The 13,066-nt window shown below is 32.6% G+C and overlaps 1 protein-coding gene across 1 annotated transcript; it reads left to right on the top strand.

Moving 5' to 3' along the window:
* Positions 1–584: 584 nt before the first annotated feature.
* Positions 585–11,824, top strand: LOC148623112 (ADP-ribosylhydrolase ARH1-like). Its single transcript, XM_088573645.1, has 2 exons — positions 585–989; positions 6,283–11,824. The coding sequence occupies exons 1-2, from the start codon at positions 726–728 to the stop codon at positions 7,282–7,284; spliced, it is 1,266 nt and encodes a 421-aa protein (XP_088429771.1). The 5' UTR covers positions 585–725; the 3' UTR covers positions 7,285–11,824.
* The last annotated feature ends 1,242 nt before the right edge of the window (positions 11,825–13,066 follow it).

Here is a 13,066-nt window from a genome sequence, read left to right as displayed (position 1 = left end):
GATACTTTGGAAAAGTCTGATCAAAATCAAGCAGAATCAGACACAGCTCTTGAGATTCAAGATCTTGGTAAGGAAATTGAATCGTCAGCAGATAAGTCGGACCAATTTGATTTAATAACTGTAAATGTTTTAGGTCCTGGTGGTTATGTTGATGTGTGAACTTGATTTTACCAGAGTTCGTGCATGTGACAATGAAATAAAATTTTTAATGGTGGAAATATATGTTTTAATTTGACTGGTGTAATGCTCTGCTTAACTAAAAATTTGGATCTCCCTTGAAATTCATGTGCACAAAAATGACCCACCCCCCTCTTTGAAGTTATAAAAAAACTGAACCCCCTTTTCCACTTACAGAAAAAAATGACCCCTGGATATATGTACTTGTTTTGTTGAAATTTTCAAATAAATGTCTACGGTTTGAATATTATTTGTAAATTATTATATAAAGGATGCCGATTCTAGAGGTTTAACCTAGAAAAACAAAGCTGTTATGCACGTGGCTAATTACAATATTCGTTATGTTTCGGCTAAGTTTACGGCCAATGAAATGAACATCTCGTTAGCGAGAACACAGCGTTACTTTATATATTTATCGGGCATCTTTAAAGAACCCAAAGCTTTTCCGAGAGAAAATAATCGCCATCATTTTCTTGCGGTATATTTCTCTGTTTCCTTCTCCTTTCCCTATGATATCCCCTGATAGTATTGTGACAACGGAACTGTAAATGTTTCTGCTTTCCTGTTGTGCAAAACCACGAAAAGCGAAAATGGCTACATTAAATGAAAGATATGTTGCATCAATGGTTCTAAGTGGTGTCGGTGATGCTATGGGATTTAAAAATGGAGAATGGGAGTTCTGTCATTCAGGTGTCGAGATTCATAACATGGCAAAAAACCTAGGTGGTATTGAAAAACTGAAAATTGAATTACCTGAGTGGCCAGTTAGTGACGATACTGTTTTGCATTTGGCAACTGCAGAATCATATATGGTTTGTACATTAATTACACATATACGTATCAACACTTGTGTAAATGAATTTTAGTTGAAATAAGACTTGCATGACAAGTCGAGTTCTTCAATTTTTTTTATAGTCCTGATGATATCAATATAAAAATGTTCGTTCATAGTCTGTTTGCCCTGGGTCCATTCATCCTTGGCATCTGTTCACCCTGTATATATTTGAAAAAAAACCATGGCAATATTGGAAATGTTCACACAATTCTAAGGAACATTACCATCAGTTGTTGCATTAAGAATAGTTCGAGATTGCTCAGACATTCAACGGCTAATTTGCATGACAAGTTGTGGCTGTTGGACATCAGAGCTTGTTCCATATCTTAAACATGGGATTTTGGTGCATGGTTCAAGACAAAAATTTATTACTCTTCAAAAGTTTTAACTGAGTATGAAATGAAAGTTTATGTATTAACAATATTATGTATAGGCTTTTCTGCAGAAATGTGTAATACAAATGTATGAGAATGGAAATTTAAAAATGAATTAACAAAATATTGTAATCTTGAACTTCATTAAGTTCAAGACCACAGAGTCAAATATTGTGAAATTTTGTGAAACAAAGCAGTGTGCAAATTTCATATAGAGTGAAAACATATCAATAGTGCTAGTGTACATCATTCCCCAGTGAATTATAAATCATTCTAATATGACATCTTAATATCGTCAAACAGTATATGTCGGTACAACCCCACCTTTAGCTTCTGCGCACTGTCTCTTTTCTTTTGATGTCACCTCAAGACAAAACACTCATTTAAAAACGTTTACACGATGATTTAACAACTGAAAGGTTATCTAATTAAAATCAATTACATAAACACACACATCTAACACATACGATTACATAAATATACAAATTTATAATCCAACTTCCTTATGGGGGAGGTTAAACGGAACAGCCGTTATTTTGGTTACGCCTAGGGAAATTTTTGTCACAAAAATTGCCATATTGGTCGTATTAGAAAAGAAATATTCTTAATTCATATATTTCAAATAATTGAAAACTGTTTTAAAGTTAAATTCAGATGTTGACAAAAAAATATGACATGACATAGGGGCATTATATTCTATTCTAATATGACATCCTTAACAGGCTTTGAGACCACTACTGTGGTTGATTTTCGATTGCTTTATCATATGAGCAGCAGGCAACTTATTGGGTGTGGCTTGTTTGTGTGTGTAAATTACTGCCTACCTTAATCATGTAAAGTTTACAGTAAACAAACACGTGTAACATTCTAATGTGTATCAGCTGTTTTCATTCATTTCACTAGCATGAATGAACATCAAATTCATATTTAATAAAAATATTTAATATTATGTTTTAGAAAAGTTATATCATATTCCGATGAAATCACTTATACATGTACATGGTAGCACTCTCCACGTGCCACATGCACCCTCATGTATGAAAACAAAAAATAACAATCATCAATGAATGAAACATTGTACCTGTCCATGTGTGAACACTGTGACCTTATAATGCAAACAACTATTGCCATATCTGACATCATTCTACTTAATTTGCCCTTCACTTCATTATAAAAAATACAAAGCAAAGTTTCAACCATTTCAACTAACAGTGTAATGTGTACAGCCAAATATGGACAAATATGGGGATCTAAGGTTACCATAATAGGTCACGAAAATGTAAAAAAGTGTCGTAATTATCCTATTAATCTTGCTATCGCTCCAGGTAAAATAATGCGTCATAAGTGGTCAGCCCGTGGTAAAACAATGATAAAATGGAGTTTCCATGATTTATTTCTTAATAAATGTACACTCTCTGTATGACACTGGGGAATTTAGGCTCACAAAAGAACCAATGTCTTGGAGATACTGTTGTAGAGTAATCAAGGGAACCAAGTTTATAGTGGTAATCAAAAGAATGTAATTCAGGGACAAAGACCAGACATGGAAAACAAACATACACAACAAGATCATAAAGTTACTAAAATCATACATACAAAGTAACAAAAGCAAATGAGCAACTCAGATTCCAGTAAAAACTGGGAATATGGACCAGGTGCACCGGTAGGGTAAGCGTCTGCTTTTCTAGAAACACCTGCCAAGTTGCTCATAAAAAGTCAAGTCCAGGGTAGACAAACGAGGAAAGGAAAACTATGACCCTTTGAATAAATCAGTTTTCAAGGTGCAGATGGATACACCATAACGATCCATGAGTTCATGATGATGACCATAAAACTTCTGTAATGATGACTTCAATCTTGTAGCAACATAACCCTGTACCAGAAGCCTATTGTTAGAGTTCTAGCACGATACAAAAAGTCTGCATAGTTTTGGCAAGCTCTGCCATAACATATGAGTTGTGATATGAACACTCCATATGCTGAAGGGATGTTGCCACAGAAGAAAGGAAAGTTGACAATTCTGAATGAAAAGTCATCACAGTTGTCGTAAAGTTTGGTCAATAGTTTTCCTTTATCATCGATTTCTGAATATAGGTCAAGATATGAGGCTGACTTCAGTGTCTGTAGTATCCTTTATCTCAAGTTCTTTGGGGTAGATGCAATGTATCAGATTCCCATAATTATGATTGTTTAAAGATAGTACGTCATCTATATAGCGGAAACTGAGATTAAAGGATCTAGCTAAACAATATTCTTTCTTTCGGATCAGATCAGTTATAATTTCAGTCTTGTAAGTGTGAAGGATTAGGTCAGCCAGTAGAGGAGCACAATTTGTTCCCATTAGAATTCTGACCGTTTGTTGAAAAACGTGTCCACCACACTGGACAAATATGTTGTCGATCAAAAATTCCAGCATTTTGTAAACATCTACTTCTGTATATTTGGAAGATGATTTGGAATTATTTCTTACAAAGTATGAGGAATCTCTACCAAGAACTATATAATTGTATCTAGGTGTACCATCTTTTTTGGAAAAACAACAATGTATAATGTTTTTAAGTCAGGATTTTAACTGAGTATGGGGAACAGAAGTATACAGTGTTGAAAAATCATAGGTTTTAATGCTATTATATTCAGATAATAGTCTTGAACTGATTGTCTCCAAAAGATCTTTCAAATTTTCAGGATCCACTTTGAATTAATACCACTACGTGAGTAACAAGTGTTGTGGTAGGACTGCAGACGTAGAAGTTAAAAGTTTTGAAAGTGGTTTGGTGGTACATTTGGTTGTGTTAGTAATTAATTTTACTTCAGTTACTGCCTGTGTGTGTCTATATGTAAACACATATATTTAAAAACTGTTAAATGACACACAGTCATCTTTTTAATCGGTAATCAAATTCAGGACAGCTAGGTGAATGGTGTTTTTGATCTTTCTTAAGAATTTAGTTTTAGACAACAGACTTTCAATTTTTTGAAGATAAAATTATTTCATTATGGTGTTATACCAGTGTATATAAATGAAAGTTGAACTTATAAATTATAACATTAAGATACATCTATGATCTAAATGTAATAAGAGCTTTGCTTACAATATGCTACTGTACATGTAGCTACATAACATACTATCAAATTTTAAAGTTTACAAAACTAACAAGATAAAAAAATTTTTTTAAATATACTTGTATTTCATTTCCTGGTTGCTTGGGTTATTCATGATCCTAATAATTGTCTTAAACCTTGTACCTGGAAATTATATACTGGTATAAAGGACAAACAGGTACTAGGGGGAACAAGACTCAGGTCAATGGATATAGATTCAGTCTAGATAATCAGGCTGTTCACTGAGACATTTTGTTAATCTGATGTTCAAAGTATGCCTCACTATGAAAATGAGCAAGCAAAATAAAAATAAGCCTCCCAAGACATTCAACATTCACTCATGGACAAAAAGCTAAATGTTATTTCATCATGTATTATTAAGAGGCTGTCCTTTATACTATGATGGCACAGATTTAAATTTATTCCACTGATTTTTTTACACCTTTCTACTTCTGTCTCTCTGTCAGTTGATCACAATTTGCACAATTACTCCAAAACACTGTTACCATTTTTTGTTTTTTGTTTTTGTTTGTGTGTGTGTGTGTGTGTGTGTGTTTTTTTTTTTTTTAGAGTTGTTTCACAGTTTTGGACTATAAATCAATTGTGGTTTTACCCAATTTCATGAATCTTTGAAAAGTAGTTTATTTCTATTGATGTAAGCTCTTTTTTCATTTGTTATATATTTCTGATTCTCTGTTTTCAATTTATGGCCTTCATTAATTAAAAAAAGGGGGGATTCACAAGTGCAATTCAGCAAAATAACTGAAAAAAGGCTTCAAGAAATGTTCATGGAACTGTGTTGAATTGTTTATTTTTATATATGTAAGCTCTCTTTTAGTTGTTTGATGTTTTGTGTCAGACAATTAATTACAACGAAACTTTAGAGTTGTATCAAGCTTGAATCCATCAGTTCAGGGTTTGACCTTTGCGGTCATACCTACATGTAAAATGTATAAGTGATCCTTTTATTAAAGCATTTTATTGTTGTTTTTTTTGGTTTTTGTTTCAATGTTATGTTTAATTCATTTAGATGTCAGAGAAAACAGGGATTTTTCTGTATCAAAGAAGATGATTCAGAATATATTTAAGTTCTCTTACATATCAACTAAATTATGAACAGATCAAGAGTTATTTCGCATTATTTTAGTGGTCCCTTCCATTTTAGAAAAAGGGGACAAAAGGGTAAAAATAAGTGTTTTATTATAACCTATGTAGAATATTTGTTTGTTTTTTTTTTCTAATTATTCTCTTTTTATTGTGTTTCTTATTTAATTATGGTAAACTAATGTATCAGCACATTTTATTGTTGGGCAACACCTAAAATTCAACTTTTTTTATTGGATTCCTCTTAAAAATCCTGGCCTGCAGTTTTCAGTCAGACTTTAGATATCTCTTAATGTTTTCCAATTATAAAGGGTCAGAGGGGCCATGCTTGAAAAAGTCAGCTTTTTTTATTTCTGATTCAATTTCTATAATTTTTTTTATTGGATTACTCATAATTATCCCTGCCTGCATTTTTCAATCAGATTTCAGATATCTCTTACAGTTCTCAAGTTATAAAGGGGTCAAAGGGGCTACAGCCAAAAAAATTGACTTTTTAATTTTTGGTCAAATTTTCAAAAGTTTTAATTGAATTTAAATTTATGCAATATTATTTCCACACTTGCCCCAATTGTTAAGGGTTCGACTACTTCAATGATATCATGCTATGCTCTGCAAAGTGTTTTTATTGTTTTGATAAGAAAGTTTACTCCACTGGCTGTATCAAATGAACATATTGATTTTATGTTTTAGGAACAGGAAGATACTAAAGATAAAGCAAAACTTTACAAGAAACTTGCTGAAAAGTACATAGATGGCATGCGTGATATGTGTGGAAGGTCTCCTGGTCCTACCACTATAAGTGCTTGCCATCAGCTGAGACCAGGGCGAGAAAAAGGTTACCAGATTCCTTTTAATGCTAGAGGTGGTGGCTGTGGTGCTGCGATGAGATCAATGTGTATAGGCCTTCGGTATCCAAACAAAAAAGACTTGGATGATTTGATTGCAGATTCCATTGAATCTGGTCGTATGACTCATCATCATCCAACTGGATACCTCGGCAGTTTAGCTGGAGCTTTATTTACTTCTTATGCATTACAAGAAAAGCCCATAGTAGAATGGGGTGCAGGGTTAATGGACACTCTAAATAAAGCAAAACAGTATGTATGTAAAAGTGGGCATGATGCGAAAGAAAATCTGGAAGCATGGGACTACTTTGAAAATGCATGGAAAAAGTATTTAGAAATGAGGAATTTAACATCAGGTTGTGGTCCTGTTGAATTTCCAGCAGAGTATGATATTGCAGACAGAGACAAATTTTATAAGAGTTTAAGTTTTGCAGGTTGGGGAGGGGCTAGTGGACATGATGCCCCAATGATAGCCTATGATGCATTACTAGGATCTAATGATAGTTGGATGGAAGTATGTAAACGAGGAATCTTACATTCGGGTGATAACGATAGTACTGGAGTAATGATAGGTGCTTGGTTTGGAGCTCTCTATGGATTTCAAGGGGTACCTGATAACCATCACCAAAACCTGGAATATAGAAAAAGGCTTAAAAGAGCCGGAGAAGGACTGCAAAGTCTGCAAGAACATAGTATGGATAGTGATAATATCAAAACACCAGAACTAAGTAACACAAATTCCTCGCAAAATCCTACAGAAGAAATAAATAGCCAAAATTCTTCAGAACAGCCCGAAGAACAGAAAAATATTACAGATCCTTCACAGCAGTTGCGAGAAGAACAATAAAAATTATGTGTTAATGAACCAAAGAAATGTTTTAAAAGTATAAAAATTGTTAATATGACATTAACTAACTACTGTGAAAGTACTATTGTTCATGGGGTACCAATTTTTGTAGGTTTTCGTGGGTATGCCAAACCACGAAATTTGGTTCCCAACAAAAAGAAGATTTCCTTTGATGAGTATATTGGAAACCTTAAAACCATGAATTCAAGAGTCCACAAACTTGTGATTCTTCCTTAATCCACAAAAATTGGTCTTCACAAATTAATGTACTTTCAAAGTAACGAACTTACTAACTTGTTTATAATATTTAGTAAAATGGAATATTAACCCATGAAAAATAATCAGAAAGTATTGTAGTTCAACAAGCAAGCAAAGTGATATGTTTGATGTATATTAAATTCAACCCTGAAAATGAACAGTCAAATCAGTTTGAATATTGCATAAAATTTGGTAAAATGTGTGATTAGTTTTCCAACAAAACTTTGTTTACAGTTCATCCATTCATAACATGAAAACTTTAGAGCAAATTGAGCCAAATTGTACATTACATTTTTCTTTACTGGAGATTTTGACCACATGCTTTAATAACTTGAATTTTCCAACCATGAAAACCTATCATTTCTAGACAACTTTTGACAAATTATTTAGTTTGTTGAAGCATGTGTCCGGATAAAAAAAACAACCTGCAAAACTACTAGACAAAAGTTCCATTGAAACAACTCTTTTAGAACTCTGTTGACACATAATGTTGTATCAACTCATAAATCTTTTTTATTTGGACTTAGTATCAGTAATCTTTTTACCCTTACCATGCAATGTGAAAAAATGGGCCTGTCACCCAAAAATGGTCTCTTTTGGCATTTTGGTTTGTTTTTTTTTACTGTATGTGGGGCTCACCAGGGATAAGATAAGTGCCTGTTTCCCTTAATCTTGTACCCTGTTAAGCCACTAGAGGCTAAATATGGTTCATTACAGTTATAAGTGCAAGGTCTGAGGGGTTACCAGAAGGATCACTTATGAATTTTTCTTTCAATTCTTGGCCACAGTTTGTCCTAAAACCCAAAGAGGTTAATGCATGGAGTTGATTCAATGAGTGGTGAAAGACATATTTTTTGTGGCCACAGTTTTTCATAACCTCTTGTTCAGATCTCAAGTCAATATTTATCATCAGACACTATTTAAAATAAGTTCTTCTCAATTTAAAGCACATTCACTTGGCTTGCAGAAGAAAACAAATTGTGCTTTCCTATTAAAAGGCTGCCCATGTAAAAATTAGGCAGATCCTAGGTGGCATGGGTAAATTTTATCCCATTGAATTTTTTGTTCCAATTTAATGTATATATCATATGAATGTCAAATAGTATAAAGTTTGTTTTAAATTGACAATGAATGGCTCAGAAAATGACTTTAAAATTTCCAACCGATGGAACCAAATTTTGCTCAAATTATAGAGTTATCTCCCCATTTTCAGTAAATTTTAATGCTATTTATGTACTTTATTTCTCTTTAATCATTGAAGTTAATGAAAAACCAACTTTCAACTTTGAGAAAAGATGCATTTGTGATATGAAATGGGTGATTTAAAAAAAAAAAAATCCACTGTCTGCTTTTTGCACGGAAAGCCTCTTAAAGCTAAAAATAACATTGCCAGAACCCAAAAATCAGAAAACAGCACTAAGTTAGGGCCCCAAACCAAATATTTCCAGTCACAGCATGGTGAGGGTTAGCACAAAAATATCCCAAAAGGTTTTTAGTAAGTAAACTACCCGGTACATTTTTTCTGTAAATAACAGTGCCATAAACAAAATTTTCCCTCTATTATTTAGTATTGTATTCTAAACACAAGTTAATATGATGTATATTTTTTTTTTAAATATCCTAACAAAAAAAATATTCCTTTTTGTAAGTCTCTGGATCTGCCACTGTTGTTGTCAAAATACAGGTAGTTATTGTCCCCTGTGTTGAACAATAAATAATAGTATTTTGACAACAACAGTGGGGGACATGGAAATTCTGGGTGTCCTTCCATCCGTCTTGGTTTTTGTCACTTTCTTTTGTAATGCTCCTACAAAATAAGTTTGTTTTTGGTATGTACCTTTATTATGAGAAGTTACAGAGTAAGATTTTTACAGAGTTACAGCCCGTGGACTTAGAAAATTTCAGTGAATTTAAAGTTTTCCACATTTTTTTTGTAATAATTTTACAAATCGATTTTATCTTTTGTATGAGGTCTTACTATGAGAAGTTACAGATTAAGTTCGACTCTGGTTATGGTTGAATGATTTTCACAGAAGTTACGGCCCTTGGACTTTCAGTAAATTTAAAGTTTTCTGCACTTTTTTTTTGTATGCTTTTCCAATTGATTTTATTATTTTGTATGTAGTCTTACTATGAGAAGTTACAGATTAAGTTCGACTCTGGTTATGGTTGAATGATTTTTTCAGAAGTTACAGCCCGTGGACTTAGAAAATTTCAGTGGATTTAAAGTTTTCTGCACCTTTTTATACGCTTTTACTAATTGATTTCTCTTTTGTATATAGTCTTTCTATGAGATGTTACAGATTATTTTTTACTTTGGTTATGGTTGAATGATTTTTACAGAAGTTACAGCCCTTGGAAAATTCCAGTGAATTTAAAGTTTGAAGTGTATCTTTTCACGCAGGGGACATTGGAACGCTTTTCTTTTATTCTTTTGAGAGATGGCATTCAGTATATGTTTGGTATATAGACATGAAAGAACTGTATACCATATCAATATATTTTCTAAGTAATTCAGTTATCCTAAAGTCCATCATATTTCAAGTCAAATTTAGTTTGGTTCAGAAATAATTTTGCAATTTTTGGCCTTGCACATAATGCTATTACTGGTCAAATATCCTGGAAAGGCAAACACCCCTGGAACCATTGGTAATTATGTTTTGTTTTTTTTTCAGATTAGCTTCAAAAGAAAAGGTCTGTTGAAAAAAATATCCCTTTCTAAAATGCCTTTTCTCAATGAAATTATAAGAATGACTTTTAGCTGTAATCTTAGATTTTTTAATATGGGTTTATTCATTAAAATATCAGAAATAGAAACATAAGGTGCCATTAAGTAATTTTAACAACTTATTGAATTGATATCTAAAATACTCTGTTCATAATACATTTAGCTTCCATATGAATAGTAGATTTGTACACTCCTTGAGGCGTTTAGGTTTCCCGCACGCTAAACGCTCACGAAATGCATGATAATCAAACGTTCATGTCGAACAGTAAAATAACAATATTAACTGATAATGAAGGAAGAATAAATACAAAATAAAACTATGAAAATAATATGATTTAATAATAGCAAAAAATATAAAAATAACAGTTGAATCATGGAAATAATTAAAGTACAAAAATAAACGAACGCTTGTATCATGCGTTTAAACAAACGCTCCCAGGGTGCATTTTAACGAACGCTTCTATCGTGCGTTTATCGTGCATTTAAAGAATGCAAAACAATACGTAAACGCACGATGAACGATGCACGAATGCTAAAATGGGACTCGTGAACGTTTCAAGGAGTGTATCATTGTACATTTAGAATATTGTAACTTGAAGGAGAGATAACTTGTTTTTAATGAATTTACAGCATGAAAGAACATGTCTTTAAGTTGATGTACATGTATGTCAACTTCTTCATATACTGCTTCTGACATGATGCATTATGAACTATGTCATGTTATACTTTTAAAACATTTTCTCTCTAGACAATAGTCAGATCATGAAAATTAAATCACTGGTTCAATGATTTCTTACCACTCGATATTATGTTATGTGGACCAGCTGAACTGAAGGGTTCTAGAAGGGTCTGAAAAATTCCCAACGATGTCAAATTTGCGATGCAAATCTTCGTTCATTCCCTCCGCGGGACTCGAACTCGTACCGCTGTGACATCTATTGCAACACCGCCTGCACAAAGTCCAGCGCCCTAGACCACTAAGACTTTGCGCAGGTGGTGTTGCCATAGATGTCACAGCTGTACAAGTTCGAGTCCCGCGGAGGGAACGACCAAAGATTTGCATCGCAAATTTGACAATTCTAACATCGTTGGGAATTTTTCAAACTTTTCTATAAGTTTATAAACTTCCCTGTATCAATTTTTTTCTGTAAAATACAAGTTCTCTTTGTTCTTTGTTGTATGTGTCAGAAAATCTCTACTTGAATTTTACACATTCTTTTGATATATGGTAACAAAGAATTGTGAAAGTTTAAAAAGCTTTGTTAGGTTACTTATTTTAGCTGTGCATAAAGTCAGAAAATATGGCTTGACAAGTTTTGGGGGAAAATATGGCTATGAGCATTTTCAGCTTGTCCAAAATCTCAAATAAGACTTGCTTGATTATCATGAAACTTCAAGTGTATTATAAATTTGCTTAATGTTGGGAATTTCTGTTTCAACAATTTTTATACAACTGTAAATAATTTTAAAAAAATTTGGTCTTTAGTGGTGTCACCCTGGTCATCATCATTGGTATGCCTTAACTTAATTTACAAATAAATTGAATAAAAGTTGTCTGATATTTTTTAACCTTTTAACACATTGTTCCTAGGGACATGGGGGAGACACTACAAATACCATCATCAGCAGATAACAGAGAAGATACATGTAACACAATTAAAATTAATAAATACAGGTACATGTTCATTAATATCTTTTCAGTTTCAAACTTTCTGATTAGATTCTAGAAAATTTGGAGATTTGAAAATGTATATTAATTAACAATTTCAAATTATACCAACATCTTAGAAGAAAACCTGAAGAATGTGTATACTCTTGAAAATGGTACACAATACACACATGCAAATATTGTTCAGCTTGAACAGAAATGGTTGTTAATTAAGCCTTAGAGGTAAGTATCTGAGATTCAATTGGTGCCTCTAGTTTTCAATGGAGTCCAAGTTTACATTCTTTGTATTCTTAAGGTTGCTGCGAGTTGTTTGTTGTTTCAGTAAATGTATAAAATTGCTTACATGTTTTTCTTTTGATTTAACTACTCTTGGTTGTCATTGTAGTCCAGTAAAAATTAATTCTAAACAACAAATTGCATCAAAGTGTTATGATTCCAATATATACAGTACCTGAATTGATCCATGCAACTAAAACTTCGTTAGGTCATTGGTCGCCGATCAGTTTCCTGTCAGTCATCGATCTGTCAAACCGATCCATTAAACTGGTGATTGCATCACATGACCACTGAGTGGTCAATATATTTTATGGATTCTGTTGTTTTGTTTGTCAATTTTACATATATTTACATAATGAAAAAGATGTAAACATCAATTAATTACTTTAATTTTACATTTGTTTTATACTTAACAAAAAACAATATATTGATTTGATGTATTAAAATTAGGGTAAACTCATTATGGTAGTATATTGGATTCGTTTCATTGGAAATTCTTAAATTTACATGAACCGATCATCCGTCATTTTACATAAAAAATGCAGTCAGACTGGTTACCAGTCATTGGTTATCAATCCGTCGTCGATCAATCAGTCAGTGGTTGATATTTATTCCATTTTTATCAATTTCATGTAAAGTATGATACTTTGATGGATTTCTTCCCCTTAACAATTTTTTTTCACATGTTATGCTGCCCATGATATGTAACACATTACAAGGTTAATGGGTATATTTAATTTTTTGGTAATTTTTAATTACAGAAAATGCTTATTTTCTGGCACTTCCATCTTTTAGATTTTTTTTTCAAATTGGTATTGTTTATATTTGCAAGCTTTTCATTAATTGTTAAT

Source organism: Perna viridis, chromosome 3, assembly GCF_037379345.1.
Source record: "Perna viridis isolate PV_CMFRI_1.1 ecotype Kerala chromosome 3, ASM3737934v1, whole genome shotgun sequence".
Taxonomy (NCBI): domain Eukaryota; kingdom Metazoa; phylum Mollusca; class Bivalvia; order Mytilida; family Mytilidae; genus Perna; species Perna viridis.
The sequence above is the reverse complement of the archived record's forward strand: the minus strand, read 5'-3'. Positions and strand labels throughout refer to the sequence as shown.